The sequence below is a fragment of the Hyla sarda genome, chromosome 1, assembly GCF_029499605.1.
Source record: "Hyla sarda isolate aHylSar1 chromosome 1, aHylSar1.hap1, whole genome shotgun sequence".
Lineage (NCBI taxonomy): Eukaryota > Metazoa > Chordata > Amphibia > Anura > Hylidae > Hyla > Hyla sarda.
In genome coordinates this window covers 395,919,213-395,938,069 of record NC_079189.1, presented here as the reverse complement: position 1 = coordinate 395,938,069, position 18,857 = coordinate 395,919,213, and the positions used below count along the sequence as shown (strand labels likewise).

Here is an 18,857-nt window from a genome sequence, read left to right as displayed (position 1 = left end):
ATGGTACCTCTGTTACTTAATAGAGCAACATTACTTTAAAAAACACTTAATAGTTAAGGGTCCTATTACAGATTTTACACAATTTACATTGACCTATTGTACTCTTTAGGCTAAAAATCTAACTAAAAACAGAGTGAAATATTTGATGCAATGGACCATGTTATTAGACTGTGTTACAATGAGTCTATGGTGTACTCTTTTAAGTGTTTTAGATTGTGTGCTCTTGTATTTGCATTTGTGATAAACCTCGGGGGGTGTAGGGTAGCTGGGGTGTTGCTGAGCAGGTATCAGGGGCTTATTAACCCTTGTCACTCGTGACGCCAGGGTAAGGGTTAAATGCTGAGGTAACGTTGGGCCTATCGCCACCCTTCCCAAGACCTATAGGTGAGTGCAGAATAACGGATTGTCCACCACCAGTGCTTAGCTGAAAACTTGTAGAAACTTTACTAAAGATTTTCTGTAACATGCAGCAGTAACAACAGTCCAGATAACAAAGTCTATATACAGCTGAAGCAGCGATTGACAGGTGGTTGGGACCTTGTAAGTTCTCTTTAGTTTAGGAGGATTTTGTAGCATAGATCAGCTGGATTTAGGGGTAGGTTTAGGTCCAGTGGTCTTGCGGAGATAGCGGGGAATGATAAGAACTCATAGTCTTTAGCGTAGGCTGAGGCCGCAAGGCTTTGGCCTAGTAATCGTCTTTGTAAGTTGCGGAGGTCCTACCTCATCCAGAGTCAGCAACCCAAGAGAGAGATTAATGGCTGCAGCTCCCTTATATGGGCTGGGGCTGAGCGGTTTTGGATTGGTCCATACAGCTATCACTCACCGTTACACTGCATTGTGGGCGTACACCTGACACAAGAACTACCAAAGGTCCTTCAACAAACCCTAGAGTTCTGAATACCGAGTCACATGACCTAAGGTCCTGCAACGCTAACAGGTAGGCATTTAAATATACTTATTTACATTTATATTTAGATGAATATTAACTAATTGAGGGTTGACAAGGGGCTAACTAGAAAAGAGGGACCCCACCGTTCCTAGGAACTCTGACTTTGGGGACCTCTACCAAGGTACGGTATGCAATACGGTACCGGGACACCACACATTAATAAACTAGTATTTCAGGTTTTGTAACACAATATATTGGGGTTGTTTTGTGTTGCTCATCCTGATTTCTTGTTTTGAGTAATCTCCTGAGCTCCCCTTTCTTTGTTCTCAATACAAATTACTTTAGCTGTGTCCATCCACTTGCTTCTCGAAGATTTCTAGACTAGAATGATGCCCTAAGAAGCTGACATACACACATACTTTCTTCTTTTATACAGCGCTGCACATATTTCAGATGGCCATGGGTCTGTTTACGTAGGTTATGTCTCTGTCTTCTGCTATCCCTCCTCTGCAGGGCATTTATGAATGCTGTAAAATAAGGAGCTCTGACTGTCCCATAGTGTTTACAAGAGCTATTTGGAATGACTGATCTTTAAAATCTCTTCTGCTGTATCTAGACTTTTGTTTAAAAATGGTTTGCTCTATTTTTTTGACATAGTTGACCATATATCCAGATGGATCTTTTATTTTAAAGACTTGCAGGCAAAGTTTAGTTTACCCCTTAGAGTTCACTATCTTCAAAGTACAGAATACGCTGTTATTGTCTTTCAGAGATATAAGGTTTCCATCCATCTAACATTGTAATGTTCATGTACATCTTGCAAAGTGCATGAAACTGTTTTACAAATGATGGAAATCACATTAAAATGTTATGAAATAAATGAAATAAAATGTATTGAAAATATGCATTTTCGCTATGTTTGCAGACTTTAGGGACACCATGTATAATAACTTGACTACCTCAAACCCTGACCAAATAGAGACCTAGCCCGATGCGGACACTTCAGCTAGTCCCCATTTGACCTGTTGAAGATGTGACCTCATATCTTTACTGAGATTGCTTTGGTCTCAAGTTAAGCTTCTCATCCATCACATCAGATTCTAGGCCATTAGACCTATTTCCTTAAAGGGGTACTCTGGTGGAAAACTTTTTTTATTTTTTTTTTATCAACTGGTGCCAAAAAGTTAAACAGATTTGTAAGTTACTTCAATAAAAAAAAATCTTAATCCTTCCAGTACTTATTAGCTGCTGTATACTACAGAGGAAATTCTTTTCTTTTTGGATTTCTTTTCTGTATGACCACAGTGCTCTCTGCTGACACCTCTGTCCATGTCAGGAACTGTCCAGAGCAGGAGAAAATCCCAATAGAAAATATATGTGGCTCTGGACAATTCCTAAAATGGTCAGAGGTGTCAGCAGAGAGCACTGTGGACAGACAGAAAAGAAAGCCAAAAAGAAAATAATTTCCTCTGTAGTATACAGAAGCTGATAAGTACTGGAAGGATAAGGATTTTTTAATAGAAGTAATTTACAAATCTTTTTGGCACCAGTTGATTTAAAAAAAAAAAAAAATATCCACCGGAGTACCCCTCTTTTCAACTCCAGTTGGGAAAAGACCTAAAAGGCTACTTCTGCATAACTGTCACGATGCCGGCTGGCAGGTAGTGGATCCTCTGTGCCAGAGAGGGATTGGCGAGGACCGCGCTAGTGGACCGGTTCTAAGTCACTACTGGTTTTCACCAGAGCCCGCCGCAAAGCGGGATGGTCTTGCTGCGGCGGTAGTGACCAGGTCGTATCCACTAGCAACGGCTCACCTCTCTGACTGCTGAAGATAGGCGAGGTACAAGGGAGTAGACAGAAGCAAGGTCGGACGTAGCAGAAGGTCGGGGGCAGGCGGCAAGGTTCGTAGTCAGGGTGGATAGCAGAAGTTCTGGTACACAGGCTTTAGACACACAAAACGCTTTCACTAGGCACAAGGGCAACAAGATCCGGCAAGGGAGTGCAAGGGAGGAGACCAGATATAGCCAGGGAGCAGGTGGAAGCCAATTAAGCTAATTGGGCCAGGCACCAATCATTGGTGCACTGGCCCTTTAAGTCTCAGGGAGCTGGCGCGCGCGCGCCCTAGAGAGCGGAGCCGCGCGCGCCAGCACATGACAGCAGGGGACGGGAACGGGTAAGTGACCTGGGATGCGATTCGCGAGCGGGCGCGTCCCGCTGTGCGAATCGCATCCCCAACGGCCATGACAGAGCAGCGCTCCCGGTCAGCGGGACTGACCGGGGAGCTGCAGGGAGAAAGACGCCGTGAGCGCTCCGGGGAGGAGCGGGGACCCGGAGCGCTAGGCGTAACAATAACTTTTGGATCACACATCATCTGTAGATATCTATCAGATGTTTCCTAATACTTTTTGTTTTTACTTATTGTCCATTTTGACAAACCATAATCAAATACAGTTAAAGAGTTCCTCCCATCCATAAGGTATGCCATAACTGTCTGGATGTCTGGTAGATGTGCCCCCCAACCCCAATCCCAACCAGTCAGAATGAGAGGTGGCAGCGAGAGTAAAAGAAAGCATCTGTGAAGGCTGTTCTATACCATTTCATAGACGTGAATAGGAGTTATAGAAACATTTGTAGCAAAGTAAGAATTACATGAATTACAGAAACTGCGTTTCTTGCTGTGCTACTCTATTCATATTTCCTGCCACCTCTGGCTACTGCTGGGTATTTCCATCTCACTCATGATTGTCTAAGGTGGGAATACACCTTTAAACAAAGAGTTTTGTTGTGAGGGAAAGATTCCCACAATAGAAGTATTATGGAGAATTCCTGTAGACAATACATGTCCTAGGCAACTAAATGTGAATGTATTATATTGTCCTGTATCTGCTATCCCTGTCCGGTTGTGTCCATGAAGTATACAAGCTGCTCTGCAAGTTTTGCCTCGGAGCACAAGGGAAGCACAGAGCTGTAAGAGCAGGTGTCACACTATCTTTCAGGAAGTAAGAAACTGGCACAAAGTGATCCAGGTGAGAAACAGGAAGGTAAGCTACACCGACAGGGAAACAGGTGCATAGGAGGACGCAGGAAGGCTGACACATCAAAGCTGACTGAACAGAGGTAAAGATTTAGTGGGGTCACAACTTGTCTGTAACTGTTTATCATGTCTCCTGTCCTGTGAGTGTACTCTTGTGCTTTCTTGTGTTAAAGTAGACAAGATGGGCCCTCCTTTGAGGCTGCACGAGCTGATCCGAGCCATTCGTAGTGTGAAGACACAGAATGAAGAGCGAGAGGTGATCCAGAGGGAGTGTGCTGAAATCCGATCTTCATTTCGGGATGAGGACTCAGTTTACCGTGGACGAAGTGTGGCTAAGCTCTTGTATGTGCACATGCTGGGGTACCCCGCACACTTTGGACAGGTAGGAAGTTTTCATAGAAGTCATTGTTCTGCATTAAGGTGCCTTATTTACCAGAGCTTTCCTGGTTGTCACTGTGAGGCAGTCTGTATGTGACTAACCAGAATACAGATATATACTGTAACAATCACTTAGGCTTCTATTATGGAGACCTGAATGCGTGTGGATGCCCCTTAAAAATGTGGGCTACTATGCTTTTTAGACCCACATTACAAGCTTGGTAACATATACATTTTTGTAGCATATTTGCCTATGTTTCTACCGTACATTATACGATCAGTTCCTTCTGTAGGGAATAAAAGATACAAATTACAAAAAATTAAGATCTGTGAAAAATATATTAAAAAATTACAGGGTAAAAATACTCCTCTGGTGTAGGGTGAAAACAAGATATGAACATAGCTTTGCGTACATACTTGCAAACCTTATCTGGTATGCTTAAAGGCGTTATCCCAAGATTACAACTTATCACCTATCCACAGTATAGGTTACAAGTATCTCATCGGTGGGGGGTCTAACTCCAAGCAATCATAAAAGCAGTGGTCCCTTGTTCCCCAGAAATTGGAGGGGTGCGTGTTGCTCCATTTACGTACTAAGGGACTGGTGAAGATAGCCTGGCACTGTATCTCTGCAGCATCTATATTAGTCCCAAAGAAAGTGAATATAGCGGTATAACCCCCTTTCTTTCCACACGGAAAACAATGAACCACCATTCCAGGGGATTGGTGGTTGTACCCGCACCAATCATATTGTTGTCACTAATCCTGTGGATAGGTCATAAGTCAGAATCTTGGTATAGGAACAGTTTAAAAACAATACTGGCTTGGAATAGGTCTAGGTCTTCAAACCTTGATGGCTGTGTATAGTAATCAGAACCTCTTAGGCCTCATTCACATTGCCATCAGACTCCGCTATTCGGATTTCCGTTGGCAATCCAGCCAGAAGGACGGGAGTTTAGCAGAAAAAAATAAATGGTGCAAGCACTCTTTTTTTCTCTGCTAAATTCCTGTAAAATTACCAGATCCCCGACAGACCCCAAGCAAGTGAATGGGGCCCGTTGGGACCCGATAGTAGCCTTTCGCATCCGACCCGTTTTAGGAACCAATCGGACCATTAACGGGTCGGATGCGAACAGCAATGTGAACCTAGCCTTACCTACTCTGTGAGACCTACGCAGAAAGAAAGAGAAACATTGTTTATATAATGTTGTGAATATTTTGCATGTTAAAGATGTATTTAAATAATGTGGCTCTTTGTATTTCAGATGGAGTGTTTGAAATTGATAGCCTCCCCCCGGTTTACAGACAAACGGGTTGGATACCTTGGTGCCATGATGTTGCTAGATGAAAGGCAGGATGCTCATCTATTGATAACCAACAGTATGAAGAGGTGAGATACTGAACAAAAAGTCTACAATAACACTAATGCATAATCAGATTAAACATTAGAATAGACCTCATTTACATGTCAGAGCCATATAGTGCTACATGTAAACAGCAGAGCAATGTGGTGGTCTCTGGTCCTCGATATATCCTTTAGAAGCAATACTGTTATTGTCTGACGGAATATGGCATTTTTTTCCCCTGATTTCTAAAAAAAATAAAATAAGATAGAAGTTGAACATACCCATAAGGCTATGAACTGATAGTTGATCTTAAAGGGGTACTCCTGTGGAAAACCTTTTTTTTTTTTTTTTATCAACTGGTGCCAGAAAGTTAAACAGATTGGTAAATTACTTCTATTAAAAAATCTTAATCTTTCCACTACTTATTAGCTACTGGATACTACAGAGGAAATGGTTTTCCTTTTGGAACACAGTGCTCTCTGCTGACCTCTGCTGTCCATTTTAAGAACTGTCCAGAGTAGGAGAAAATCCCCATAGCAAATATATGCTGCTCTTGACATTTCCCAAAATGGACAGAGATGTCAGCAGAGAGCACTGTGGTCATGATGTCAGCAGAGAGCTCTGTGTTCCAAAAAGAAAACCATTTGCTCTGTAGTATTCAGACCCTAAAAAGTACTGGAAAGATTAAGATTTTTTAATAGAAGTAATTTACAAATATGTTTAACTTTCTGGCACCAGTTGATTTAAAAAAAAAAAAGTTTTCCACGGGAGCACCCCTTTAATCTAATGTGTCACAGTGCATGACCAAATCGGACACAGAGATATGCATTTCACTTGTTGCACCTATATTCCTCAACAATATACTTTTAGCTCCAAAATTGTTCATTATCTGTTTCTTCTCCAGAGATTTGGAGCACAGCTCAGCAGTGGTGCAAGGTCTGGCTCTCTGTACTCTTGCATGTTTAGGATCTGTAGAGATGTGTCGGGACCTGGCTGGAGAAGTTGAACATCTTCTACAAACAGCGAATGGCCATGTGAAGAAAAAGGTGTTACATAACAAAATAATGCAAAGTGAAGGAGTCAGAAATTGTTATGATTGTTATGAAAAGTAAACTGGGGAAGGAGTAGGATAAAGGCAGAGGGAGGCAAGCAATAGGCTGACCGAGGAATATAGACTATTCTTTTTTATTTTTTTAACCTGCCGCCCATAATTTATTTATACATTAATAACCCTTCAGCCTCTTCTACTTGTTCCTCATACCTAGTCTCTGATCACTGATGCTCAGCCAAGCCTTGCATTGCCTCCCTTTTGCATTGCTTATCTTCAATTCCCATCCACAGGCCGTTTTGTGTGCCGTGCACATCATCAGGAAGGTCCCGGATTTAGTGGAAATGTTCATCCCAACCAGTGAAATGCTTCTTGCAGAAAAGAGGCATGGTAAGTTTATAGAGTCTATAGAAACTGGAAACATTCATTTTATGGCAGTTCTGAGCATGAATAGCATACATGACTGTCTGACTGAGATGAATGTAGGGTAGCGGATACTGGGCTGATAAATAATTGAGATATAAGTCATTTCTTAAATATGCAAGATTGATTATTTATTTTAGGTGTGTTCTATGGAGCTGTTCTTTTAGCGACAGAGATTTGCCAGCAACAACCTGCAGCCATTAAAGGTTTCCGCAAGGTGAGATTATGTGTAGCATAAAATGCTTGGTACCATTTAAACATTTTTTTATGTTGGGTCAGGTTCACATTACATTTGTGCCATTGTGGCATGGATACATCAACAAAATGTCAAAATGGCATGTCTGTCCATGCACGGACAGACACAAGTCCTATTGACAGGTCCAATTGATTTCACCAGTCTGAATGTAGTCAGCTAGTGACTACATTCTTGTAAATGTTTGAGCATATATATGTTTTGTATCAGACTTAAAATCATGGCTTGCTGCACTTTTGAGTCCAAGCAAAACGTATACATTTACAAATGACAAGAATGTAGTCACTAGCTGACTATGTTCAGACCATTGAACATCATCCTCTTTTGTTGATGTATCTGCGCTACAGAAGTGAACTAACCCTTAGATTTAGAGTTAGCCTTAATGCAATTATCAAATGATATCAGGTTTATTATAGTTTAACAATCGATAGTGAACAGATGTTACCGTATCCTTCGGTGTAGTATAAATTTATCAAGGATAGTTGCTGACAGTGAACAGTTTTTTTTTGTTTTGTTCTGTTTTTAAAGATATCATTTTTAAGTTTTAAATGGGTTGTCCAGTGAGAAATAACAGCATCTCTGTCACTCCCTTAGAAATGAATGGAGTGTGTGGCATCTACACTCTCTGAGAGCTAGGGCTCATTCTGCAGGGGTCATGCCATCAAAGCCCCACAATGGGATATTTATACCCCATCTTCTTCATAGAGGATAAGTTATTTTTCACCGGACAACCCTTTTAACACTGTTACTTATGTCTAAAGTCACATCAGGTTCACATGTGTTTGGCAATTTGACATAGCTGCCATCGTGCCTAGTTAAGCTAAATAAATACACTTGCAGCGTTTATCGATCTGGCACAACAACACCAAAGGGCATCTATTGGCATACCTATGGTATTAACGCTGTGTCCCACTTTAGTAATAGGGTGCCAGATGGAACGGTTGCATCCAGTGTTTCTGACCAGGGTGGCTACAGCTCTATGGACATATGTGAAGCCGGCCTTACTGATCATCGCATATCATATATCCAATTGGACCAACATTCCACTGTATATATCGATTTATCAGTTTAGCAAATATAAAGGGCAAAGCTTGTATAGCAGAGGTCTTAAACATTGTAAGGTGTATATTTATTTTTGTTATATAATTATGCATACATTTATTGCTAAAACTGTGATAGGGGGGCGACATTAACCATTCGTGAAAACCAAGATTAAAGTTGCAACATTCATTTAGATAATCATGTTTCTTTAATATATTACAAACTCAAACTGCAAGTAGAGTTGTTCTCCAGCTGAATAATTCCATTTTGCTTCGAGCCATTAATAAATGTCCACGGCAACATTGTTGTCGGTTAGGTAGAGGAACTAGTATAAAGCTGAACACAGAGATAGCAGTTCTGATTTAAAATAGACTAAGAAGTTATAATCATTATGTTCAATGTGCCTTATGCTGTGTTCACATCACAACTTTAGAACATTTTGACCTATACACAAGGGAAAGCTGGATGTATACCTCTGACAGAAGGCTGCAAAGTTTCACACTGTTTAGACTTATTGGGGAATACGTTGTCCATAGGATCCTATTATAAAAATAAAAAAATGTATACCATGCGGTCTGCTCAGGAGTGTAACTAGAAACCCCTAGAGCAACTTTTGCAGTGGAGCAGTGGAGCAGTGGATGTCAGAATGAGTGAGCAGCAGAACAGAGGGATTTGTGAGCCAAATACAGAAGCTAAGACATGTGCATCTGCCCAATACCACCTTTACAGTGAAACATGGTGGTGGCAGCATCATGATATAGGGTTTTTTCTGCAGCTGGGACTGGAAGACTGATCAGGGTTAAGGGAAAGCTGAATGGAGCAAAGTGCAAAGATATTGTTAATGAAAGCCTGATTCAGTGTGCTCTGGATTTCAGACTGAGCCGACAGTTGAAATAAGAAAGTGACCCTCAGCACACACCCAAGGCATCACAGGAGTCGCTTAGGGTCAACACTGTGAATGTCCTAAAGTGGCCCAGACAAAGCCCTGACATGAACCCAATTGAACATCTTTGGAGAGACCATGAAATGGATGTCCACTGACAGTCCCCATCCAAGACAACATATCTATATTACCAATTACCAAAAAATGCAAGGATACAAGGAGTAAATATTATGACCATATGAATTACCATCATACATGTTACCATTATACTGTACTGTTACTAGCCAACTAGTAAACCAAGACCAATATTACCACTATACAGGGGCTAATAATACCGCCACACCATAGCTACATATTACTGACACATAGGGGGAGATTTATCAAAACCTGTCCAGAGGAAAAGTTGCTGAGTTGCCCATAGCAACCAATCAGATCACTGCTTTTATTTCTCAGAGGCCTTTTCACAAAATGAAAGAAGTGATCTGATTGGTTGCTATGGGCAACTCAGCAACTTTTCCTGTGGACAAGTTTTGATAAATCTTCCCCATTGTGACTGAATAATGCCATCATACTGCTAATGAATAAAAATCACTGCACACAGACCAATATTACCACTACGCAAGGGACAATAATACAGGCACTCAAAGAATGCACTTCCATTATATAGTGTCTTAATAATTTTGCATAGTGTTACTGAATAAGACACATTATACACAGACCAATATACCATATAGTGGTATATACCAGAACTACATGGCATATAAGTGATAACTGTGCAGTTATATCTAGTGACTCTGATCAGAGAAGCTGTCTTTACTTTTTCTTCTTCATCCGACCCAGACCACCATGATGACTTCTTCTAGCTGTGACTTGTTTCTGCAGGATCTAACAGAAAAACATCTTAGGCTCCACACTTTTCCAACATCCATCTGTGGTGACCCATGGGTGTATGGTGGGACCACAGTTGTGAGTGGTGGGATCAGATGTTATTAACCCCGGGGGCAAGATGTTGTTAACCCCCAGTGAGGTTTTAGGGTTCCGGAACACCACACGCCCGGTTCCTCCGCTATCCCAGTTGCTAGTAGTGAAATGAAAGTCCACAACCAGTTATGGTCAAACGGAGGCTTTACAGAGTATAAGGCAGATGGAATCATCTTCAAAGCTAAGGCCATGTTTCCCAGAGAGTTGGCCAGAACCCAGAAGGACCTCACAGCTTACTGGACCAATATACTTGTAATTAACTTGACTCGAGATTGGACTTGACTATATGCAGGACTTGACTAGTTTCAGTGACAGCAGACATAGACTTGAGACTTACTGGAATGACTGTAGATTTTGGGGTCTTCCAGATGCTGATCACTTGCACTGAGATCTCTGGTGGTTGCTGTCTCAGTAAAGACTGATGGTACAAGAGAGTGAATTGTAATGACAGCCCCTTTATATAGTGGGGGGCTGGACTAAAGCCCATTGGTCAAGCTGCAGGTCATTGGTTAAGCTGGTGCTCTCTGGGAGAACATGTGACAACAAATCATGTGACTGCACAACATAACATGTGACAGACTTACACAGGTCCTTGAAACCTCCCACAGGTCCTTTGTACTGTCTATACATAAGGATACTGTCTAGGCATTAAAGTGATACACACAACATAATGAAACAACAGGGGGAGACCTTGCAGGGGAGCCCCCAGGTCACTTATGGTCTCAACTTGACAGGGCCTAAGGTTAGTGCAGGACCATGTCCTATACTGGGACATCACACATCCAACCTATATAAATAGTAATGGGAATAGTAATGGTAATACATGGTAATAATGCCCTATTTATGCTATCATGTCTGAGAAAGGTTTCTAGGATTCACAGCAGGACTTCTCAATAAAAAGCTGAGTAAGTCCTGACTGGACCAATGGAAGTCCTATTTACCCCACCCACAAAGGCTGATTGATCCTTCTATGTGAACACACTGATATAGACAAAAGCTGTCAATTATCTGGTATGGGCGGGTCAGCAGGACTTTAACTCTTTCTTTTAACCCCTTAACGACGCAGGACGTATATTTACGTCCTGCGCCGGCTCCCGCGATATGAAGCGGGATCGCGCCGCGATCCCGCATCATATCGCGTCGGTCCCGGCGCTAATCAACGGCCGGGACCCGCGGCTAATACCACACATCGCCGATCGCGGCGATGTGCGGTATTAACCCTTTAGAAGCGGCGGTCAAAGCTGACCGCCGCTTCTAAAGTGAAAGTGAAAGTGACCCGGCTGCTCAGTCGGGCTGTTCGGGACCGCCGCGGTGAAATCGCGGCGTCCCGAACAGCTGATCGGACACCGGGAGGGCTCTTACCTGCCTCCTTGGTGTCCGATCGACGAATGACTGCTCCGTGCCTGAGATCCAGGCAGGAGCAGTCAAGCGCCGATAATGCTGATCACAGGCGTGTTAATGCACGCCAGTGATCAGCATTAGAGATCAGTGTGTGCAGTGTTATAGGTCCCTATGGGACCTATAACACTGCAAAAAAAATGTAAAAAAAAAGTGTTAATAAAGGTCATTTAACCCCTTCCCTAATAAAAGTTTGAATCACCCCCCTTTTCCCATAAAAAAAATAAAACAGTGTAAAAAAAATAAAAAATAAACATATGTGGTATCGCCGCGTGCGTAAATGTCTGAACTATAAAAATATATTATTAATTAAGCCGTACGGTCAATGGCGTACGCGCAAAAAAATTCAAAAGTCCAAAAAAGCGTATTTTGGTCACTTTTTATATCATTAAAAAATGAATAAAAAGTGATCAAAAAGTCCAATCAAAACAAAAATCATACCGATAAAAACTTCAGATCACGGCGCAAAAAATGAGTCCTCATACCACCCCATACGTGGAAAAATAAAAAGTTATAGGGGTCAGAAGATGACATTTTTAAACGTATACATTTTCCTGCATGTAGTTATGATTTTTTCCAGAAGTGCGACAAAATCAAACTTATATAAGTAGGGTATCATTTTAACCGTATGGACCTACAGAATAATGATAAGGTGTAATTTTTTACCGAAATATGCACTGCGTAGAAACGAAAGCCCCCAAAAGTTACAAAATGGCGGGTTTTTTTCGATTTTGTCGCACAATGATTTTTTTTTCCGTTTCGCCGTGCATTTTTGGGTAAAATGACTAATGTCACTGCAAAGTAGAATTGGCGACGCAAAAAATAAGCCATAATATGGATTTTTAGGTGGAAAATTGAAAGGGTTATGATTTTTAAAAGGTAAGGAGGAAAAAACGAAAGTGCAAAAACGGAAAAACCCTGAGTCCTGTCTTTTCTAAAAATAAATCCTTCTTCAAATCTCATAGACCTATAGATAACAGCTCAGTATCTCTCCTTCAATTTTGCATTATTTTCAGATAAATCCCAATTAAAGTTTATTTGGCATTTTTTTAAAGTTATATATTGCTGGGGCCTCATAAAAAAAAAAACTATACTTACCTACCTCTGGTCTTCTGCTGGCCCCCACAGTTCCCATTCAACACAGGACCTGTCTGCTCAGCCTATCTTTGCCTGCAGGGATTTCCTTTATTTTTTTTTCAGTTGTGATACAAAGTTGTCAGTGCCTTTTTACTGTGTGCCTATTATTGCAATAAATATGCCAAATTGATGGTATGTTTATTGTTCTTCCCTTCAGATACTTCCACTGCTCCTACAGAAACTCAAGCAGATCATGTCTGGTTATTCCCCAGAACACGCAGTATCTGGTGTCACCGACCCCTTTTTACAGGTCTGTTTCCATAGTTTAAGTGATTTATTTAGTTTTACAATCTTAATCTGTAATATTTTGAGGTGCATTGGTCATTTAGTTGACATACCTTCTGCCATGCTTTTATGGTTTTTAACCTGTCTCTATATTTCTCCTCACTGTAACTGTGACTCCAGTACATACAATAATGTGGCTCAGCAGGCTACATATTATCGCTTTCACATTTTTCATATTTTCTAACCAACCTATTTAATCTCATATTTTTCCAACCAGGTCCGTATTTTACGACTATTGAGAGTGCTAGGACAAAATGATGAGAGTATCTGTGATGCAATGAGTGACTTGTTAGCCCAGGTAAGAGAAACTTTATGAGGAATGATATGAAGCTGAATTCTTCCTATTTCATGTTTTTAACATGATATGTAGGTTTATTTTTTTTATAAAGGTTTCCCCAAAAATGAACCTGTTTGACATAACATATAAGTAACTTGAGAGAAAACTCGCTAATTCGTATTTATTGATAGATAAATTATTTAATATACTATATCAGGTAATTTCTATGACAATTATATCATAACTATAAGTGAATAAATTTCTCACATTTTTGTAAGGCAAGAAACATTTGTCTTTGTACTTCTCAATTGGTTGCTGCCACACATGCCTCACACCATCTGAATCAAATACATTTATCTTGGTCTTATCGGACTAGAAGTCATGGTTCTAGTGATGCATTTCCCTATTCTGCTTCAGAAAACTGTTGGCAGGCTTTCTTGTGACCAATTGAATGCAGTATTCTGTGTAATGTTTAAGCACTGACAGACTGCCCCCTCCCCCCACCCCTTCAGCCTCTGCAGCATTGCTGGCAGCATTCACACAGCTATTTCCCAAAGGCAATCTCTGGATATGACGCTGAACATGTGCACATAAAGGGGAACTCTGGTGGAAAAAAAATGTTTTCAAATCAACTGGTACCATTAAAATATAAACAGATTTGTAAATTCTATAAAAAAAAAATCTTAACCCCTCTAGTAGTTATCAGCTGCTGTATACTACAGATATACTTCAGAGAAATTTGTGAAGTTCTTTCCAGTGCTCTCTGCTGACACCTCTGTCCGTGTCAGGAACTGTCCAGAGCAGGAGAAGTTTTCTATGGGGATTTGCTTCTAATCTGGACAGTTCATGACACGGACAGAGGTGTCAGCAGAGAACACTGTTGTTAGACTGGAAAGAATTTCACAAATTTCTCTGTAGTATACAACAGCTGATAAGTACTCGAAGGCTTTAGATTTTTAATTAGAAGTCATTTATAAATCTGCCAATTGAACGAAGTAGAAAAAAGTCGCACTCACCAACCAGGAGCAGTGTTCAGAGTCTATTCTTTATTCACGCCTCTGGTGGTGTGCCCCTGCATCTCGAGAGCGGCAGCTCTCGCTCCCCGCGTGTGTGACCGTCTTTTATTGTTCCACTGCCGGTGTGAATAAAGAATAGACTCTGAACACTGCTCCTGGTTGGTGAGTGCGACAATTTTCTACTTCGTTCAATTGGCTGATATTAGTTACCTTTATCTATCCGTCTGCACCTCCACGTAGCAAGATTGTTCATCACACAGTCACAGCAGCGTTATCCATCCCGGAAATCCTTACTGGCTGATTGGATATAGCAGTGACGGGTGCTACACCTGTTCTTGCAAACATTCTAATTTTTAAATCTGTTTAACTTTCTGGCCCCAGTTGAATTGAAAACACTTGTTTTCCACTTGTTTTCACCAAAGTTCCCCTTTAAATTTTCAGTCTACCATGGTAAGGCCTGTTCTGAATGGAACCTGTCCTGTGAAACCTCTGTATGGTCTTGCCCATTGTGCTACAGCTCAATTTCAGGGTCTTGGCAATCCTAGGATCCTAGGTCATCTGTAGAGCAACAAATATTTTTTCAGATACTTAGAGAGTCCTTTGCCACAAGGTGCCATGTTGACCATTGTTTGAGAGCGAGTACACCAACCTTAAAGGGGTACTCCCATGGAAAACTTTTTTTTTAAATCAACTGGTGCCAGAAAGTTAAACAGATTTGTAAATTACTTCTATTAAAAAATCTTAATCCTTCCAGTAATTTTAAGGGGCTAAATACTACAGTGGAAATGCTTTACTTTTTAGATTTCTCTTATGTCATGACCACAGTGCTCTCTGCTCACCTCTGCTGTCCATTTTAGGAACTGTCCAGAGAAGCATATGTTTGCAATGGGGATTTTATCCTGCCCTGGACAGTTCCTAAAATGGACAGCAGAGGTCAGCAGAGAGCACTGTGATCATGACTTCAGAGAAATCTAAAAAGTATCCTCTGTAGTATACAGCCCCTAAAAAGTACTGGAAGGAATAAGATTTTTTAATAGAAGTGATTTACAAATCTGTTTAACTTTCTGTCACCAGTTTATTTTTTTTATTTTTTTAAGTTTTCCATGGGAGTACCCCTTTAAGACACCTGCTTCCCCTATTCACACCTGACACATTGTAACACAAACGAGTTAGGGAAAATGGCTGATTGGACACAATTTGGACATTTTCACTTAGGGGTGTACTCATTTTTGTTGACAAGTTTTAGACATTAATGGCTGTGTGTTTTACTGTTATACAGGCTGCGTAATCACTACTTTACACTCCAACAAAGTATTTTTTTTAACTATGCCAAATGAAAGAATAGAATAAAATATTTACATATATGTTATCGGTCTACTAACTTATGTGAGATACTGTATGTTTACCAACTAACACTGGATGTCTGTACCCATACTGGGGGGGGGGGGGGGGGGCATTCCTTCCCAACTACAAATATGGTAATCAGAATGAATCCCAGGATCAACATTCTGTCCCTACCTATAAATCTACTACATCTGTTGAATATTTGCATGTATAAAGTAACCTTTTGTAATTGATAAGATGATACAAATCTAATTCAAATGTATGTAAAGCTGTGTTCCCATCACTTGTTCATCCATAAACTCTGGGTATATGATGTGGCAGCCTTTCAAAGAAGGTTGCTGACATATACCACGTCATATAGACAGTAGGACAGGTGAGTTTAATGGACCAAACATAGTCAACTAGTGATATGTTAAAGGGGTTATCCAGGAAAAAACTTTTTTTTATACATCAACTGGCTCCAGAAAGTTAAACAGATTTGTAAATGACTTCTATTAAAAAAAATCTTAATCTTTTCAGTACTTATGAGCTGCTTAAGTTGAGTTGTTCTTTTCTAAGTGCTCTCTGATGACATGTGTCTTGGGAACCGCCCAGTTTAGAAGCAAATCCCCATAGCAAACCTATTCTACTCTGTGCAGTTCCCGAGACAAGCAGAGATGTCAGCAGAGAGCTCTGTTGCCAGACAGAAAACAACAACTTCAGCAGCTGATAATTATTGAAAGGATTAAGATTTTTTAATAGAAGTAATTTACAGTAGTAATTTACCTTTCTGGAGCAAGTTGATATAAAAAAAAAAACAACCTTTTCTTGACAGGTAGACATTGTACTGTATTCCCTGAACTTTTGGAATAACATAATCAGAACAAATAGGCATGTATAAGGGTGTCCCACACTGATATGTGTGACTTCTGCACTGCACTTTGTTATGGTTTTACCTCAATAAATCATCTATTGCACCTACATTTCCTCTGCTGGACTTCATTTTCTACATCAGAACATAGTCTCATATATGTGTGTTTCATTTGCCTTTTTTAGTTACTATGGCTTACATTGTCTTGACAGTATACTGTATACACTGGTAACACATGTACCATAGGCTAACATAATCGCTCCTTTTTCCCTGTTAGGTTTCCACTTGTACAGAAACACAGACAAATGCTGGTAATGCGGTCTTGTATGAAACTGTGCTCACCATTGTGGAAACCAAGTCTGCAAGTGGCTTACGGGTGAGGTAACAAAGATGAAGCTATGTGCAATGGATCTGTCATCTACACATGTGTAACTATATCTACAATAGCCTTAGCAGCTAAGGGGGCTCACTTAGATGTAGGAATAGTGTTGCTTTTATAAATGGTAAAAACAAGATAGTGGTTTTCTGCTCCCTATCCTTAAAATGTTGTTCTCCTTTGTGATGCACCTATTGGTTGTTGCTCAAGTAAAATGCATTTTTTTCACAGTAATTGTAGTTAAGTTACTTCTGGGATAGCTGTCATTGTCCCCCAAAGGAGGAAAGTGAAACAGCACCACCTCCTCAATCCACTAAATCCCAACTCTGTAGTGCTCGCGCGGTTGTAAGGCCCCAACTTCATGGCCCCAGCACCATCTAGACAAAAGTAGTCAACTGCACCACTTGATTGTAGACGAAAAAGCTACATAGAGCTTATAAAAAGCTACATAGAGCTTAATTACCATATCAATACCATGACATTTTAGTGGAATAATGTCACCTTTATCAAGTCCTTTATCTTGTCATTGCACCCCCTCATTTCTGGCAGGCTCTGCCCAGTGTACCTTGGGTTGGCGAACACGCGCTATATGGATTAACAGAAAGCCTGAGACTTATTATGCATTTGTATACCGAAAGCTCACTTTTTAAAGGCAAGCCAATCCGAAACAGCTGACCTCGATTGAATAATACATAGGACATGTCACTATAAAAATATTTAAAAAAAAGCTAGCCTTTCTACTAGGTATTCCTGCACAATAGCTTAGATCTAATAGAGACTTTATATTTTTTTTTACCCATCATCCTGACCTGCTGCAAACAAATAATACTATTTTTATAATAAACCATTTCTTTAGTCACACCCATGTCAAGTACCTTGCAATGCAGCTCGTGCAACACACCATTCATTCTTCAGAAATCACCAAGGCTCACCACACCCAATGTGTATGCTCTGCATATACTGTATGCTAGGCAGATTTCTTGATATTTACCTTTAAAGTATCTATAGACTGGGCTTGTGCCAACAGGGTGTCTTTTGACATCCATCTGGTTGGTATAGGTTGGCAATGTTGAAAACCATATGCAATTTTACGGCATATAGTTGCCTACAGCTACAATATTTGTTCATTGTATATCTTGGGGATTATCCAATGTACACACTGTGGGGGAGATTTATCAAAACCTGTGCAGAGGAAAAGTGGTGCAGTTGCCCATAGCAACCAATCAGATTGCTTCTTTCATTTTCCACAGGCCTCTAAAGAGGCCTGTGGAAAATGAAAGAAGCGATCTGATTGGTTGCTATGGGCAACTGCACCACTCTTCCTCTGCACAGGTTTTGATAAATCTCCCCCTGTGGGTGCACACTGATGGTGGTGTAAATCTAAGTGAGGAATTAAAAAAAAAAAAAAAACACGGTTCAATGGTCACCATCACTGTTAACCCCTTCCTGACCAGGTACATTTCACATTTAGACCATGCAGGATTGTCAGGACATCTATAGGCTAATGAATATTATGATAGTGTCTAATATGTATAATCAGTCTCTTTGTCTTTACAACTTAGGTTCTGGCTGTTAACATCCTTGGCCGTTTCCTTCTAAGTAATGATAAAAACATCAGGTATGATTGTTTGGAGTATAATTTTGCACCCCTTGAACTTTGGAGGCTGTGGACACCCTTAGGGTCTATTCACACGTACAGTAGTCTGCACAGATTTGATGCACAGGATTTTCTGCTGCAGATTTCAATGTAAACTGAACACAGCTTCAAATCCTGCGCATCAAATCTGCGCAGAATACTGTATGTTTGAATAAACATTTTATTGATTCTTGATTTGTACTTATATTGCACAAAACACTTTCTCCATAAATCTTTAGCAACACTTTTGCTTTGTTTTGCC

General features: G+C 40.5%; 2 protein-coding genes across 4 annotated transcripts in view; one reads left to right on the top strand and one right to left on the bottom strand.

Moving 5' to 3' along the window:
- The window catches only part of LOC130276735 (dehydrogenase/reductase SDR family member 4-like), a 75,832-nt gene that overhangs the window by 28,265 nt on the left and 28,710 nt on the right, over positions 1–18,857 (bottom strand). The window lies entirely within an intron of this gene.
- AP1G2 (adaptor related protein complex 1 subunit gamma 2) overlaps positions 1–18,857 on the top strand; it is a 67,306-nt gene that overhangs the window by 19,884 nt on the left and 28,565 nt on the right. For 2 of the 3 annotated variants that reach the window (XM_056526526.1, XM_056526506.1), the window contains exons 4-13: positions 3,886–4,006; positions 4,097–4,305; positions 5,567–5,691; positions 6,552–6,693; positions 6,989–7,085; positions 7,259–7,335; positions 12,969–13,061; positions 13,314–13,394; positions 16,861–16,959; positions 18,522–18,577. In XM_056526526.1, coding sequence (XP_056382501.1) covers positions 4,105–4,305; positions 5,567–5,691; positions 6,552–6,693; positions 6,989–7,085; positions 7,259–7,335; positions 12,969–13,061; positions 13,314–13,394; positions 16,861–16,959; positions 18,522–18,577 — 971 coding nt within the window. In that variant the 5' untranslated portion in view covers positions 3,886–4,006; positions 4,097–4,104. The remainder of the gene's footprint in view (positions 1–3,885; positions 4,007–4,096; positions 4,306–5,566; positions 5,692–6,551; positions 6,694–6,988; positions 7,086–7,258; positions 7,336–12,968; positions 13,062–13,313; positions 13,395–16,860; positions 16,960–18,521; positions 18,578–18,857) is intronic. The other variant, XM_056526517.1, reaches the window with a different exon arrangement.